The sequence below is a fragment of the Protopterus annectens genome, chromosome 8.part0 (assembly GCF_019279795.1).
Source record: "Protopterus annectens isolate FY-2018-M chromosome 8.part0, PAN1.0, whole genome shotgun sequence".
NCBI lineage: Eukaryota > Metazoa > Chordata > Ceratodontiformes > Protopteridae > Protopterus > Protopterus annectens.
The window spans coordinates 1947017028-1947033362 of NC_056741.1; the positions used below are offsets into that span (position 1 = coordinate 1947017028).

At 42.5% G+C, this 16335-nt stretch overlaps 1 protein-coding gene across 2 annotated transcripts in view; it reads left to right on the plus strand.

Annotated features, from left to right (window-relative positions):
• The window catches only part of TSNAXIP1 (translin associated factor X interacting protein 1), a 1644878-nt gene that overhangs the window by 1454763 nt on the left and 173780 nt on the right, over positions 1-16335 (plus strand). For both annotated transcript variants that reach the window (XM_044081465.1, XM_044081466.1), the window contains one exon: positions 16154-16277. In XM_044081465.1, the coding sequence (XP_043937400.1) occupies positions 16154-16277 (124 nt within the window). The remainder of the gene's footprint in view (positions 1-16153; positions 16278-16335) is intronic.

Genomic DNA, 16335 nt, shown 5'->3' on the forward strand with positions numbered 1-16335 from the left:
CATTTTGCATCCCATGTTTGTTGTTATGAGGTGGCCAGATACACCTACTCATACTGACATGTGCACAGGTAATACGTAATATACATTTCTGTTGTATGTCAGTATGGCACACTGTATTCACACTCTTCCTGCCAAGTCATCCCCCTCAACCTGTTACAGCAGGACAGCTGTAGGATGCCACACATACATGGGGAGCAATGGGACAAAATTAGTGACACTATCTTAATATTGCTATAACACAGGAGTCATTAGATAACACAGTAGCGTTTGCATTGACAGGCATACCCTGGAGAATGTACAACACTCATATGACAGGAAGAGAGGAGAATGGCTAGGAGTGTGGTAGTGACAGTAAGAACTTTTAATGTTGGCAGTATGACTGGTATAGGGACAGAGCTAGCTGATATGATGGCCAGAGGAAGGTTGATATATTGTGTGTGCAAGAGACCAGATGGAAGGGGAGTATGGCTAGGTGTATGGGAGGTAGGTCACAATTGTGCTATCATGGTGTGGATGGAATGAGAAAGGGGGTAGGGTTTATCTTGAAGGAACAGTATGCCAAGAGTGTCTTTGGAGGATGAAATGAGTGTCTGACAGAGTGATGTTTATGAAGCTGGAAACTGATGGTGTAATTTTGACTATTGTTAGTGTATATGCTACGCAAGTTGTTTGTGTGATGGATGAAAACGAGAAATGCGAAGTCAGTTGGATGACATGGTGATGACTGTTCCCAAGGGTGACAGAGTGCTGATTGCAGCAGATTTCAATTGGGCATGCTGGTGGAGGGAGCAGAGGGGGTGAGGAAGTGATGGGTATGTATGGTGTTAAGCAAAGGAATGCAGAGGGTGAGATGATAGTGAATTTTGCAAAAAGGGTGGACATGGCTGTGGTGAATATGTACTATAACATGAGGGAGGAGCATAGGGTGACATACAAGAGTGGAGGATGATGCACACAGGTGGAATATATCCACTGTAGGAGGGCCAGTTTGAAGGAGATTGGAGACTGTAAAGTGGTGACAGGGGAAAGTGTACTTAGGCAGCATAGAATGTTGGTCTGTAAGATGATGTTGGGGAACAATAAGAGGAGGAGTGTGAGGGCAGCACCAAGGATCAAATGGTGGGAACTGGAAAAGGGTGATTGTGAGGTGGAGTTCAGGGAAGAGTTAAGACAGGCACTGGGTGGCAGTGATGATTTACCAAATATCTGGGTAAGTACAGCAGAGCTAGTAAGGGAGACAGCTAGAAAGGTGCTTGGTCTGACATGTGGATGGAGGAAGGAGTACAAGGAGACCTGGTGGTGGACTGAGGAAGTACAGGACAGTATACAGAGAAAGAGGTTGGGGAAGAAGGAGTGGGATTGTCAGAGAGATGAGGAAAGTAGACAGGAGTATAAGGAGATGAGGTGCATGGCAAAGAGAGAGGTGGCAAAAACAAAGGATGAAGAGATGTATGACAGGTTGGACACTAAGGAGGGATGAAAGGACTTGTACCTATTGGCTAGACAGAGGGACTGAGCAAGGAAAGATGTGCAGCAGATAAGGGTAATAAAGAATAATGAGGGAAATGTACTCACAAGTGATGGGAGTGTGTTGAGCAGATTAGAGTACTTTGAGAGGTTGATGAATGAAGAAAATGAGACAGAAAAAGGTTGGATGATGTGGGTATGGTGAATCAGAAAGTGCAATGGCTTACCAAGGAGGAAGTAAGGATAGCTGTGAAGAGGATGAATACTGGAAAACCTGTTGGTCCACATGACATAGCCGTGGAAGCCTGAAGGTGTTTAGGGGAAATGGCAGTGGTGTGTTTAACCAAATTGTTTAATGACATCTTGAAAAGTGAGAGGTTGCATGAGGAGTGGAGAGAAAGTGTTTGGGTACCATTTTAAGAATGGGGTTGATATTGCTCTAGTAACTACATAGGGATAACATTGATCAGTCACAGCATGAAGTTATGGGAAAGAGCAATGGCAGCTAGGTTAAGCAGGGAGGTGATGAGTAGTGGTCAGCAGTATGGTCTCATGCCAGGAAAGAGCACTACAAATGTGATATTTACTCTGAGAGTGTTGATGGAGAAGTACAGAGGAGGCCGGGAGTTGCTTTGTGTCTTTCTGGACTTAGAGAATGCATATGACAGGGCGGCTAGAGAGGCATTGTGGTATTGTATGAGGAAGTCATGAGTGGCAGAGATATATGTAAGAATGGTACAGGATATCTACAAGGGTGGTGTGACAGCGGTGAGGTCTGTGGTGGAAGTGACAGATGCATTTAAGGTGGAGGTGGGCTGACATCAGGGATCAGCTGTGAGCCCTTTCTTATTTGCAATGATGATGGACAGGTTGATAGACAAGATCATACAGGAGTCCATGTTGACTATGATGTTTGCAGATGACATTGTGAACTGTATTGATGGTAGGGAACTGATTTAGGAGAACCTGGAGAGGTGGAGATATGCTCTACAGAGGAGAGGAATGAAGGTCAGCAGGACTATGACAGAATATCTGTGTGTGAATGAAAATGAGGTAGCAGAATGTTGAGGATGCAGGGAGTAGAGCTGATAAAGGTGGATGTGTTGAAATGACTCGGATCAACATTTCAGAGTAATAGCGACTGTGGAGTACATGTGAAGAATAGAGTACAGGCAGGATGGAGAGGATGGAGAAGAGTGTCAGGAGTTATTTGTGACAGACGAGTACCAGTAAAAGTGAAAGGAAGGTCTACAAGAGGGTAGTGAGACCATATATGGTATATGGGTTGGAGACAGTGGCATTGACAAAAAGGCAGGAGTCAAAGCTGGATGTGGCAGACTTACAGATGTTAGGATTTGCACTGGGTGTGATGAGGGTGCACAGGATTAGCAATGAGTATATCAGAGGGTCAGCCCATGTTGGACGGTTCTGAGACAAAGCCAGAGAGGCAAGACTACATCGGTTTGGACATGTGCTGAGGAGGGATGCTGAGTATATTGGGAAAAGGATAGTAAGGATGCAGGTGCCAGGTAAGAGGAAAAGAGGAAGGCCTCAGATAAGGTACTGAAAGTGGTGAGAGAGGACATGCAGGTGGTTGGTGTGACAGAACAAGATGCAGAGGACAACCAGAAAAGGCAACAGATGATCCACTGTGTCGACCCGTAACAGGAACAGCCATACAAAAAAGAATGAGATGTTGTAATGTCAGTCTTCACAGATTTGCCAAGGATGTGCCAGACATAACACAACTCCATGAGTAAATGACTACAAATATGAGGCACACATATGGTCAGTGTGCATAACACTGGACAGTTACATGGTATGAGCTCAGTATATAAGATGCAGTTCAACACACACATCTGCAACAGTACTTCACTATGCAAATACCCTGTATAGATCTCTCACATGTCTGAAACAAACAAGTATATCACAGTTGTATTCACATGTAAGATACAGATATGTATGACATCCCTGTAGCTGGCCTAGCATTGTCACAGTCAGTATTGTACAGTACATACTCCAGTAGTAGTCATATGTGAGCCATCCTTTCCTGGGGTGATTCAGGGGGCTGACCTATGATCTATGTCACTGCAGACAGACCCAGATGCTATGGCCATCGGTTCTGATCCACAATATCTCAGTACAGCAAGTTTTGTTGAGACATATATGTTAAACTTCCTATTTCCCATTCTTACATACCCCCTACTGCAGTCCATTACATGCTTACTTGTTTGACATACCTTTTTTTCCCAAGTGTAGGTGGTTATATCCTGCTTTTTTTTTGTTTTGTTTTGTTTTTCACTGTTTCTTTCTCTCTCTCATGGATGTAGGGTGTACATCTGTTTTGCATAGGCAGCAGCTTGCCTTTTGTAGATAATGCTCATGATTAGCTGATGGCCTGTGCACCAGTTCATGTCCCCCAGTTGCTAATTGCATGCAGAACAGCTGTGCAGTTATTCATATAGCCAATGGCATGGCAACACACTCCTATAAATGAGTACTTCATGTGGGTGTTGGCCCTTTTCCTTGTCAGTGAGGGGAACTTCATGGAGGTATGTGAACAACAGCATCACAGAGGGTATGTGGAAATACCTCTTACAACCAAAACTGTGGAGACAGGCCAACAAGATGGGGGGGAATGTTCCAGACATAGGGACAGAATGTAACTATTGCTGTTATACATTTGGATTAATGCTAGTCTAACAGGGTTTGTGTGGACATGGAGTTTCTGCATGATTTTAACTCTGACAGTGTTATGTATTTGACATAACTCTCAATTGTAGGGCTGTCTGCAGAATGGCCAGAGTTTAGAGTCTGATATTTGGTGTGTTCCTCAGACAGTTTCTGTCTTTGGAAAATCAGTAGCATACTCTGGGGATTGCAGTCAGTAACTGCTAACATCCATTTGTGTTTCTGCCCTGATATCCCTCAGAAAAAAATATGTTACAACTAACCCTGTTACACCAGCAACATTCTCAGTTTATAACAGCAATATTTCAAATATGCCCCTGTTTTTGGGCCTCTGTCCCCAATTATGTCAGGCTTTGTCCAGATGTCATGCAGTAAAAGGTTGATAGGTATGGTATATGATTATTTATAGGTTCATAGGTGTGTACTAGGCTAATGGGCCTGAAGCCTTTACAAACCTAGCCCATAGGATTACCCTGGCATTGTGCCACCCGAACTTAGTTTCCAGTGCCTCTGTTGAGTAGAGCCACTGGAATGATCCCTGAGGTGAATTTTCTATTTCCCATCCACTCATCAAGATTCTTCTTGAAAAGGGCCAGTGAGGTGCTCTGTTTGACATGTATGGGAAGTCTATTCCATAGCATGGGCAGTCTCTGGGTTATGAACCTGTCCCTACAATACGTTCTGTTGATTGTGGTAATGAGGCTGAGGTCTCTGGAGTGTGTGGTGTGGAGGGATTGGGATTTCTTTAGATGTAGCATTTCTAACAGAGCTGGGTCAAACATTTCTTTGTAAGTCAAGCAGAGATCACCTCTAAGTAGGGAATATGAGACAGAGAATAGTTGAATTTTTTTAGTCTGTCCATATAGGACAAGTGTTTAAGGCCTAGGTTCCTCTTTGTGAGGTACTTTTGCAGCCTCTCCCATTGTTGCAAGTGTCTAGTGAGGTACATGCCAAATGGGTCATTGTACTCGATGATTAGCCTAATGAGGGAAGAGCAGAGGGAGACAATGACCTCTTTCTTCCTGGATGCAACCTCCTTAGTAATGAGATGTGCCACATAGAAGGACTTTCTGACCACAGTGGCAGTGTCTTCGTCAAAAGAGAGGTTGCTGTCAACCTGTGTTTCCAGATCTCTTATAATGCCGTCTGTGTTCTGTGGACTACCATCAATGTGGTAGTTCATGGGAACTGTGTTTTTCCCAAAGGCGATGATGATGCATTTTTTGGCATTGAGCTTAAGGCCATGGTTCTGACACCTGTCGTTGGTTTCAGTGCTGCCTTTCTGTAGGATGTCAACATCACTTGGGGAGTTAATAATGGCTCCCAACTTGCAATCATCTGCGAACTTTGTCAGCCAGAGTCCCTTCATGTTGGCCTGGGCTTCTTAGAAGTAGATACCAAACAGGAGAGGACCCAGGACTGATCCCTGGTCGGCAGTCTGACTTGGAGTTAGCTACTTTCACACTGTGGGTTCTATCTGTCAGCCAGTTTGCAACCCACCTAGTGATACAGGGGTTGATGCCTAGCTTGGTGAGTTTTTCTATGATTCATTAGGGGGGAATGGTATCAAAGGCCTTGGCCAGATCAAGGTGGGCTGTATGATCCATCTTGCCTTCATCCACAGCTCTGGTGACTGACTCAAAGAAGTCGACCAAGTTGAGCAGGCATGATCTACCCTTCACAAAACCAAACTGTGTGGGATCCAGAGTTTGGAGATTCCCTATATCCTTGTTTATTAGGACAATGATGATGCATTCCATAGCTTTGCATATCAGACTTGTCAGGCTAATGGGGGCGATAGTTCCCAGGGTCTGTAGTCACTCCTCCTTTGTGGAGAAGGATGACTATAGCAGTGTGCCATTCGGTAGGGACAAAGCCTGAGGTGAAGCTGTGATTGAACAGGGCACACAAGTGAGGTGCCAGTTCACTCTGTAGTTCATGTAGAACACAGCCAGGGATATTGTCAGGTCCCATAGAGGCTGTATTCTTGGCCTTGGACAATGTTGTTTTAACCTGTGCAGCAGTAATACTGGGTGCCTGGCAATCTGCTGGTATTGTGATTAGTCCTTTGGGGGGTAGAGGGGCAAAGTTGGCAATGAATCTGTCTGCCAGTATATTGGCAATATCTGTTGGCTCAGTATAGGAGGTACCATTGTGCAGTAGCTCAGAGCAAATCTGGGTATTACTGTGGAGGTTCTTTACATAACTATAGAAGGCCTTGTGGTCATCTTTACTATCTGCTGCAATTCTGTTCTCATAGCTAGCTTTAGAGGATTTGATGAGGAGTCTAAACTTTTTGTCAAGACTGATAAGGGACTTTTTCCAGTCTTGGGAATTCACCTTATTCCACATCAGTTTCCTCCTTCTGTTGTAGAGTTTGTTGATGGAAGGGGACCATGAGTTTGGCTTGCTTTTTTGGAGGAAAGCATCTTGGTTCTATTGTGTATGGCAAGATCCATGCATTTGTGTACATGTTCCTACAGTGCATTGGTGTATGATTCGGCCTACATTCCTGATATCATTCCAGTGATGTATCAGACTGCCAGACATGTTATGTGGAAGAGGCCTTATATATGAGGGGAAAGCCTGGACATTCTGTGGGACTCTGTACAGATGAGAGGTCTGTGTATTTCTGGAAATTGTTGACAGACTGTCAGGATTGTGTAGCAGTGTAGTGTGTCAATGTTACTTGGCCTGTGTAGGGAGGGGGTGGGCATATGTGTTGTGGCTCTTTTTCTATCTGCCCGTGCATGCTGCTCCTGTTTCTGGTGGTCTGTCAGCTGTATATGTTTGTAGGGGCAGACTGAGACATGTCCCATACCATGATCAGGCATTACAGTACACTGTGAATTGGGCCAGTATATGTAGGGGGAGTGTGTGAGTGGGAAACATGTTGAGATGTTTTTGTTCACATAGTCCTTATACTGTACTGTTCCTTTGGCTTACCAGTATGTCACTGTGACTGTGGTGGAATTGGTTGTAGGTATGCACTTTCACACTGGTGTCTGTTTTTCAGTGCTTTTACATCCCTGTAGTGCCTGATATATTTGCCAATACATGTGTAATTCCCCCTAGCGGATTTGGGTTAGTGTTGGGTCATTCTGACTGTAGTTTGGACAGTGCTTGGTGACATGCTTAGCAGCTGAGTGTAGTTTCCCTAATGTGATGTTATTTCCAGATATTTGTAGGATGTGCTGTTGCCTGGCCCCCATAAGTGTTGTGTATTTCTGACAAATCAGTGGGATGATGTGAGGATTTCAGTCACTAACTAGTGAGAAGTAATTGAGTGTTGGACTTGTGCTATTACAGTCAATATATGTTAGGACAGACATGAGAGTGTTACTGAAGCAGCTGTGTCAACTTATCTACTGCAGTATTTCCGATATGTCCCTATTTTCATGCCTTTCTCCCCCCACTTTGTCAGGCTTGGTACAGATTCATTGCGCTAACGGGTTCTGAGCCTACCTCTCAACTGTCTGGATTGTTGCAGTATGTCCAGGTTTATTGCTCATACTTCTGGTCTGTTCCACAAATACATTATTATTATATCCCTGGTAAATCACTGTGATGATCTGTGGATTTCTGACAGTAAATGATGACATACATTTCAGTTTCAGAACTCACATCCTTTCGAACATGTATGTTGAAACAAACCCTGTCACTCTGGCAACATGCTACATTTATAAGAGCAATATTTAAAATATGTCCCTAGTTTGCGCCCATTGTCTCCCCATTTGGACAGCCTTTGGACAGATTTCTTGCACTAACAGGTTGAGAGGTATGGTTGTGAGGTATGGCTCCACTACATGTTATGAGCATATACATAAACACCTTGGACGGGGAGGGTGGTTGGGAATCAGACATCCATGAGCCCCCAAATGGGTACAGTGGGACTGAGGTCCCCACCCATGGGCAATCACCACTGCACCTTCACAGCCCCAAAGGTGGCTGTGCTGGGGGCTGGACAGGAGTGGCAGGCTGACTCTCAGGATGCACCAGGCTCCCCTCAATCTGGCACAGCTGTCCACCAAACTCCTTTTGGATGGTGCTACACACCAAACCCCGGACCTGGCTACTGGTGACAGTTTCCTGTTCGTGCCCACTCCTGGGGGGATGGGCCCCATCCCCTGAGGCAGTTCCACCCGAAGGTGGTGCAGGACCAGCGGATGAGGAGGTCCTGGGTTGGGTCCTAGACGTGCTGGGGCCCAGTGTTATGGCCAGATGAGGCGGGACAGGCGAATCCACCGGGATCTGCGATCCCAGACATGCTATGGTGTTGAGATTTTACAAACTATGTTGGTTAGTCATTAACATAACATTTCAAAATTAGTTTAAACAGCATGCATGGGTCTTCCAATTAACCCAGACCAACAGATTTGAAACAGTTACACAGCAAACAGAGCACGTGCATAAATGAAACAACAGTAGGCATCATAACAGCATGCCAACAGGCCACCAATGATAGTATTTGAACGGTGAATATTAATATTTCAATGATTCAATATTTGTAGAACAATAGGACACATGTCCCAACAGTAGTTTTGGAGAAAAACATACCAGTTGATTATGTGTATGAGTTATTGGTGGAGATAAGGTGGGGGGGGGGGAGATATCAATTAACAACTGTATACGCTTCAGTTGTTCACAACTGTACTGATCATTACTGTACTCATTACTCTCCAGGTATGACCTCACTTTACATCTACCCATAGACTGGAGTTGGGCAGTGGAATGTTTGTATACAGTGTATTACTAAATCCTTCTTAAAAATAATACATACATTTCCTTACCTGGCAGACCTGTGGAGGGAATATCTGTTAACACTACCTGTTTCTACACATAATCACATATTCAGGGTTACATAAGTGACACTGACAGGGGTGCCCTTGCACTCATGCTGTGTGTGTGTGTGTGTGTGTGTGTGTGTGTGTGTGTGTGTGTGTGTGTGTGTGTGTGTGTGTGTGTGTATGTGTGTGTTTGTGTGCTACTGTCATACTCTGCCTGGATTTCTGTCTGTCACCCTGGGTATTGGCAGCAGTGACCACTAGCCATGACAGTGCAACACCCGAGGGGCATTTATCAGGAGAAACTGCCTGGTGTATGTACTTATCCTGCTGTAATTTGCAGCCTTGGGGTTGGACAGTAGAGGTGTTGTACACAGTGTACTAGTACAGCCTTGTTATGGCTAATAGAAACATTTCCTTACCTGGCAGACCTGTGGTGGAAATGTCTGCTATCACTACCTGACTGTTTCTACACATATTCACATATTCAAGGTTACATATGTCACACTGACAGGGGTGCCCTGCACTCATGCTGTGTGTGTGTGCTACTGCGATACTCTGCCTGGATGTCTGTCTGTCACCCTGGGTACTGGCAGCAGTAAACACTAGCCATGACAGCGTGACACTTGAGGGACATTTATCAGGAGAAACCACTTGGTGTGTGTACTTATCTTTTGTCATTTGCAGCCTTGGGGTTGGACAGTGGAAGTGTTGCACACAGTGTATTAGTATAGCCTTCTTACGGCTAATAGAAACATTTCCTAACCTGGCAGACCTGTGGAGGAAATTTCTGTTAACACTACCTGACTGTTTCTGCACATATTCACATATTCTTGGGTGAAATTATGCATACAGCTTACCACTCCTGGTATTTGAACCATGCTTGTTTGTGCAAAAAGGTACAACAAGGCTGTGTTTCAGCACAATGAGCTATTGAGGAACTGCTGTTTGTTGTTTGACTGTTTTCTGCCTAATACTCTCTTGGTTGGACAATTTGACTTTGCAATTCTGACATTCATGCATGCAAGATAGTTATTGTACTGTGTACTAATATTTTGACATATAACAATCTGGAAAGCAATGGTTAACACTAAACACTGCTGTAGGGGATACAGTATACTAGTTCACAGATTACTATTCAGGGATCTGATCTTGGTGCATGTAACATTTCATATAGCTGATCTCCTGTTTTACAGCTACACAATCTTTGTCAGATGAGCCTCAATTAATTCATGCTGCCAGAGCCATAGTTCCTGTGCAGAACCTGTACACATTTAGATTCATACCACCACATACCAAAGTAAACACAACAGTCTGGGGTTTTTCATTTTATTGAAGGGTACTGGCACTTTTATTGATAGATATCCTGTACATCAGTATTACTCTGCTAACAATCTCGTTTATTCATTACACACAGTACACATTTTAACCTATTGGCAGTTGACATTCTAGTCCTATCTATTTATTTGCCATGAATACTGCAGGCTAGATTTCTTCTCACCAGCCTCCCAGTGCAACCTTACGAACCTGCTGGCATGGCTGTCTATGTTCGCAGCCCTCTCATCTGCAGCTGTACAGGAGATAAAGAAACATTTATGCATACCTATCAATCATATACACAGGCTGGACTTTGGTGAACACTAATTGATACTGATACTTACACACTTCTGGGACATTCTGTGCCCATACGTCTTGGGTCCACCTGGTCCAAGAGCTCCCTCTTCCTACGCTTGAGGTCAGCAAAATGGTGCTGGACCTGCTTAGCAGTTCAAGGGATACCAGTAGCACTGGTCAGATCAGGTGCAAGACAGTCCCAGGCCTCCTGTTTGTATTGGGAGCCCTGGTACTGGCCCTGCAGCAGTCTCTCCTCATGGTCTTTCACTAGGAGGCCAACCATGACCCTGGACTCCTGAATGCCCCAGCATTGCGCCCGAAAGTGTGAACTCTTTCCTACACCAGCCATATTTCCTGCAAGGATGAGCTACAACTGGTTATGGCTGTATTCCCACCTGCAAGATTTAAATAGAACCAAATTCCCACCCTCTGCCATCATTGGACCATTTTGAATATGCTGAGCTGAGCTAAGCTAAGCGACTGCCAAACCCGATAGATGTTGAGTGCTGCTTACCAATGTGCAAATCCGCTTAGCTGGGTTACTTATTGCTTAGCATTTACATTTAAGCAATGCTTACACCAGGTTCGCATAACTGAGCACTACTTAGCATTGTGCACATTTCATTCTATAACGTATCAGGATTGTCGGATTGATTCCTCATTACTGACATATTATAATTTTATGTTTACCTTCCATAACATCCCACTATGTGCTTTCGGTAAATATACTGTATGGGGCACTTGTGTTTATATGGGGTTTCACATCTTTTCTAGACTGACATCTCCCTTTTGGACCTGCTACACTACCCTGGCTGACAAAAAAAACAGTAGCTACATAATTTAAGTTTACAAAAATTATTTTAACACTACTTTCCCATAGGAAACTAAGTTGCCTGTCTTGGTACTCAAGCCGTGAATGGCTGCATGTAAAGCTAGGGCTCTAACCACTACACTATCTTGGTTGGGAAATTTCACCTGTATATTTGCATTTATCTCTTAGGGGATGTATAAGCCATGTTAAGCAGATGGCCATAACATGGACACCTGCTTAGCTATGCTTAAAAATCCCTTAGGTTTGGAAAAAAAAAATATATATATATATATATATATATATATATATATATATATATATATATTATGTTATGTAAGTGAGTCTTGTGGTGTTCTGACAACTCATTGAGGACTGCAATCATGAAATAATGGCATTCATTTGGCTTTCAGGCTTATATCCTACAGGGACTCCTGCTAATACATATCCTGTTATCTGTCAACTTTCTAAGTGTGTGAGGACAATTTTCAGGCATGTCCCTAATTTATTATTTATTCCCCCCATCATTTGTGCCTTTGTCAATATGCACTGCTGTAAGGGAATATTGGCATACATTTGCTTTCAGATTTCTACCCTTCCATAATTCATGCTAATGCATGACCTGTTCTTTATCAACTTTTTATGTTTATAAGGGCTATATATGTGTTTTGTCACTTTTGGGGGATTTATCCCTGTTATGTGTGCATTTGCACGCATTTCCTGCTTTAGCGGATTGAAGAAGAGTCGTATGGCACTTTAACAATGCAGGGGTGTGTCACAGGACCTGTCACACACCCCCTGCATTGCTTTCTTCATGCCAATGTTTCTTTCAGTGTCCACAGACACTGAAATGATCATTATCTCATTTCAGTGTCCGCGGACACTGAAATACTGGCATAATATTAGAGTAAAGCTCTAATATTATGCCAGTTTGGCTTAGAAAGTGTCGTGTGGCACTTTCTGAGTGCAGGGGGCATGTTCAGTGTCCATGCAGTACTTGGACAAACCCCCTGCACTCGTTCACAGTTCGTATCTGTATAGGAAGAACAGCAGTGCGCCTTAATGAATATTCAAGGTGCGTTGCTGTGCTAAATGGACACGAACCACTCCATGCAAGAATAGTCTTATTCTTGAACAGATGTTGTTGAATCCAGGGGTGTATCTTTCAGATCTATCTTTTTCATCTGAGGCGTTCTACCATTTGTATACATTTGACTTGAAACTGGGTAAACTGATTACATCTGTTACAGACAGGGCATGTCTAAGGAAGAACGTGACTGAATCAACCATTTGGGCACAGGAGAATAATATGCTGATAAACACATCAAAAATTAAGCATATGAGATTTGGGAGACAGGTGAATATTTAATACAGCTCGTATTGATTGAATTTGTAGATTCATTTAAGGACCTGGGTATATGGGTAGATCCAGCTTTGAGTTTTTTAATCATATCAACCATTTAGTTACTGATATTTATAGAACTATATTTTGTATAAAAAGATTTTTAATGTCTAGGAAATCAGAAATGATGAAGCCATTGTTTGTTAGTTACTTTAGACCTAAACTTGAGTATGGAACAACAACACAGAAACCTTATAAGAAAACAAGCATGAATAAACTGGAAAGAGTACAGCGGAACTATAACAAGGACATTCATGGATGTGAAAATTCAAGTTATTATGAAAGACTAAAATATCTGAGCTTGTACAGTGTCTCATATAGATACTAAAGAGGAGGATTACTATCAAAATCCTGACATTCACATTAGTGAACTATCATATCCACGATGCATTTAATCAACCACATGCATATTAAGTAGGTCGGAACATCGACACATAACACTGACGAATGTTTTTCGATGTTAAAGTCGACAGTTACCGTATTTGTAGATGCTTCGTGACCCTAACTTCTGCATGTCCTTACGAACTGATGTACACTTGAACTTTGACATTCAACCTGTCGCTCCTACCATGTTCGAGGAGGTGCCTGTCATGCAATTGACTTTCTGCCTTTTGATTGTAAACCTTAAGAGGAGACCTTGTTCAGGTTCTAAGGAAATTCAGAAAAAAACTACCTCTGGGAATGTTTGGGGTTATCAAAAAGAGTAGTAGGGAGAGAAAGGATACTCCATACCTTGGATGTCCACAGACAACTCAGGTACTATCTTGACATAACTGTAGCCATCAGATGTTCTTATTAACTGTTCATTTCTTTTGAAGGTAAGAAGGAGCAACCTGTGCCAAAACAGGCTATTTCCAAATGGTTGTCTAAGGCTATCACCTTTTTCTATACTCACCATACCAAAACTGTTCCAGGCAGAGAAAAGGCCCACTCTACCAGGACCTTGGCTTCATTTATAGCTTTTTGGAAAGAGTTGAATTCTAGAAGCATTCTAGAAGCTGCCACATGGCCCTGTGTATATGCTTTTACAAAGCACTGTTAGCTTGATTCCATCTCTAGGTCCAGATCAAGCTTTGCTAGGACCATACTCCAGAGACTCCTGGACTTTTCTCCTTCCACTTCACAAATATAGTTAGCTAAGATAATCTACCCATGCAGCAAAGGCTACTGCAGCAGTGATCAGCATGACGATCATAGTACAGTTGTCTAAGCAATGTTTACCATAACAGAAGATGTTCGAATGATCACTGCTGCAGGAGCCACTCCCTCCATCCCTTTGTTTTCTTGGTGCATATTATTTGTGCCAGGTTGTGGACATTTATTTATTGTTGCTTCCAGCATTATCCTTTCTGGGCTCAGCCACCTTCCTCTGCTGGCAGGAAAGATCCGGCACCCAAAGTTTGAGCTGCCTGACAGTTTGGGTCATGGAAGGTGCCTTGAAACTTTGGAAGCTGGCTGGCTGTTATATCCTTGTCAGGATATAACCCATATACTTAAGGCTACTGCAGAAGTAATCATTCCAACATTGTGAGTTTTACTTACACAACTGCACTTTGCTGTTCCTCAACACTGGATTGCACACTATACTTATAATAAAGATTTGCGTCTTGTCAAATGTAAAAAAACACTGACTTTACAGAAATCTTCTTTCATAAAGCTAAAGGGTTGTGTATTAAAGTATCTGAGACACATAACTGCCATTACTCAAATATTTCCAACTTCAAAACTAAGTATCTTTACGCCATGGAGTGTGGCTACCTGCTAAATCAAAACATAATTAACTGCTGCTCCTAATACAGTAATGTACCACACAGTATTGCATTGATGAACATGTACAGCAATGTGTAACGTTTCTGATATGAATATTTTACACGTGTACCTGTTTTCTTTATATCAGCTCTGTGTTTTAATCTGTGTGAACCATGCTGTTAAATAGATAATTCTGTGCAGTCCTTACACAGTTATATGTGATGTGTATCCGGTTCATAACAATATTATAATGATGTACGTACTTTGGAGACCTCCACTCCCACAACACCCTTGTAAACTGACTTCTCATTCAGTGAGATATATCTGGTAAATGAATTAGAGAATGATACATTCTCCATGTGTCTATTTATTTAATTTTTTACTTTACCCGTTTCTCTTCTCATCCTGCAGTCATCTATCACCCAGTCATCTGCTTGTTTCTCATTCCCTTTCTCCAAGTCAGAAAATACTTTGTGAATGGAAGTCAAGACAGAGGGATTACAGCTATCATTCTCTAGGAGGTGGGATATTATTGTATACTCCCTAATTTCTCTTCCCAATGGGAATCTGAAGGGCACACTGCCAAAAAGAGGCCTGCAATGCTGGCCCAATGGTATAAGTGCAGTCTTAAGGGCACACTGCCAAAATGGGGCCTGCAGTGATGAACCAGTCATATGTCTGTGATCTGAAGGGCGTAGTGGTAAAATGGGGCCTGCAGTGATGACCCATCTATGATTTGAAGGGCATACTGCCAAAATGGGGCCAACAGTGCTACACCAATGGGATGTGCATGCTTTTCCACACACAGCAGTATCCACCTACAGCACATATATTACTTAATGATTCAGAGCACCAATCTCTGTTCTTCATGCTGCATCATGTTGCTTTGCTGTAATGCCTGGCTTTACCAGGTGTCAGCACTATAGCAGATTACAGCCTCACTCCCACCCCTGCAGGATGGACCAGCAGACCTCAGTCACTCACTTATCAGTCTCCTCTGGTACCCACGTTTGCCAGTTGAACATGGTTCTCTCAGAACTGCAGTCAGAATTCCATCTCCATTCCATAAACTCTTAAGTTTTTTTTTTTGTTGAAATAAATCTTACAAGTATTGTAGTTAATTATATATATATTTCAATTGAGACTGTGTTTCCATCTTTTAAAATATGTATGCATTTCTATTTCTTATACATTTCTTGTTTTGAAATTTAATAGTTTGGTAATAACATGACATTTTTCATTATGTAGTTTTACTCATAAATTTTCTACATGTATATCTAGCAGTCATGTCTTATATTGCTCATGTAAACTGTACATGTGTCACTTGTCTCGCATAACCATTAGCCTAGGTTGTAGCTGAGAGGTGTCAAATACTGGATGGATGGATGGATGGATGGATGGATAGAGAGAGAGAGATAGATGCATTGAAGTTAGTTATAATTTCTAACTTTCAACCTGATGGCTTGTTTTGTTTTGAAATTATTCAATATATCTTACAATCTTATGGGCACTGCTTTGGGTAAAATACTTTAATGCAGACGTCTGATTTTTATGCTGTTAATCAAAACAGACAAGTGTTCCTGAACCTTACTTCTTCTTACCTTAACGTTTATAATTTATGTCTACTGAATTTTGAAGGGACACCTTAAAGAAAGCCTTTCCACTGAAGAATGACAGTCAAATTCAAGAACTGATCAAAACAGCAGAATCACAGCTGGGAACCCCTCAAGAAGGCATCAACTATAAAACTTTATTCGCAGAGGTACTTGGACATTCCTGTATTTAAAATTATATTGTAGATGTGGATAGAGAATCAGTGC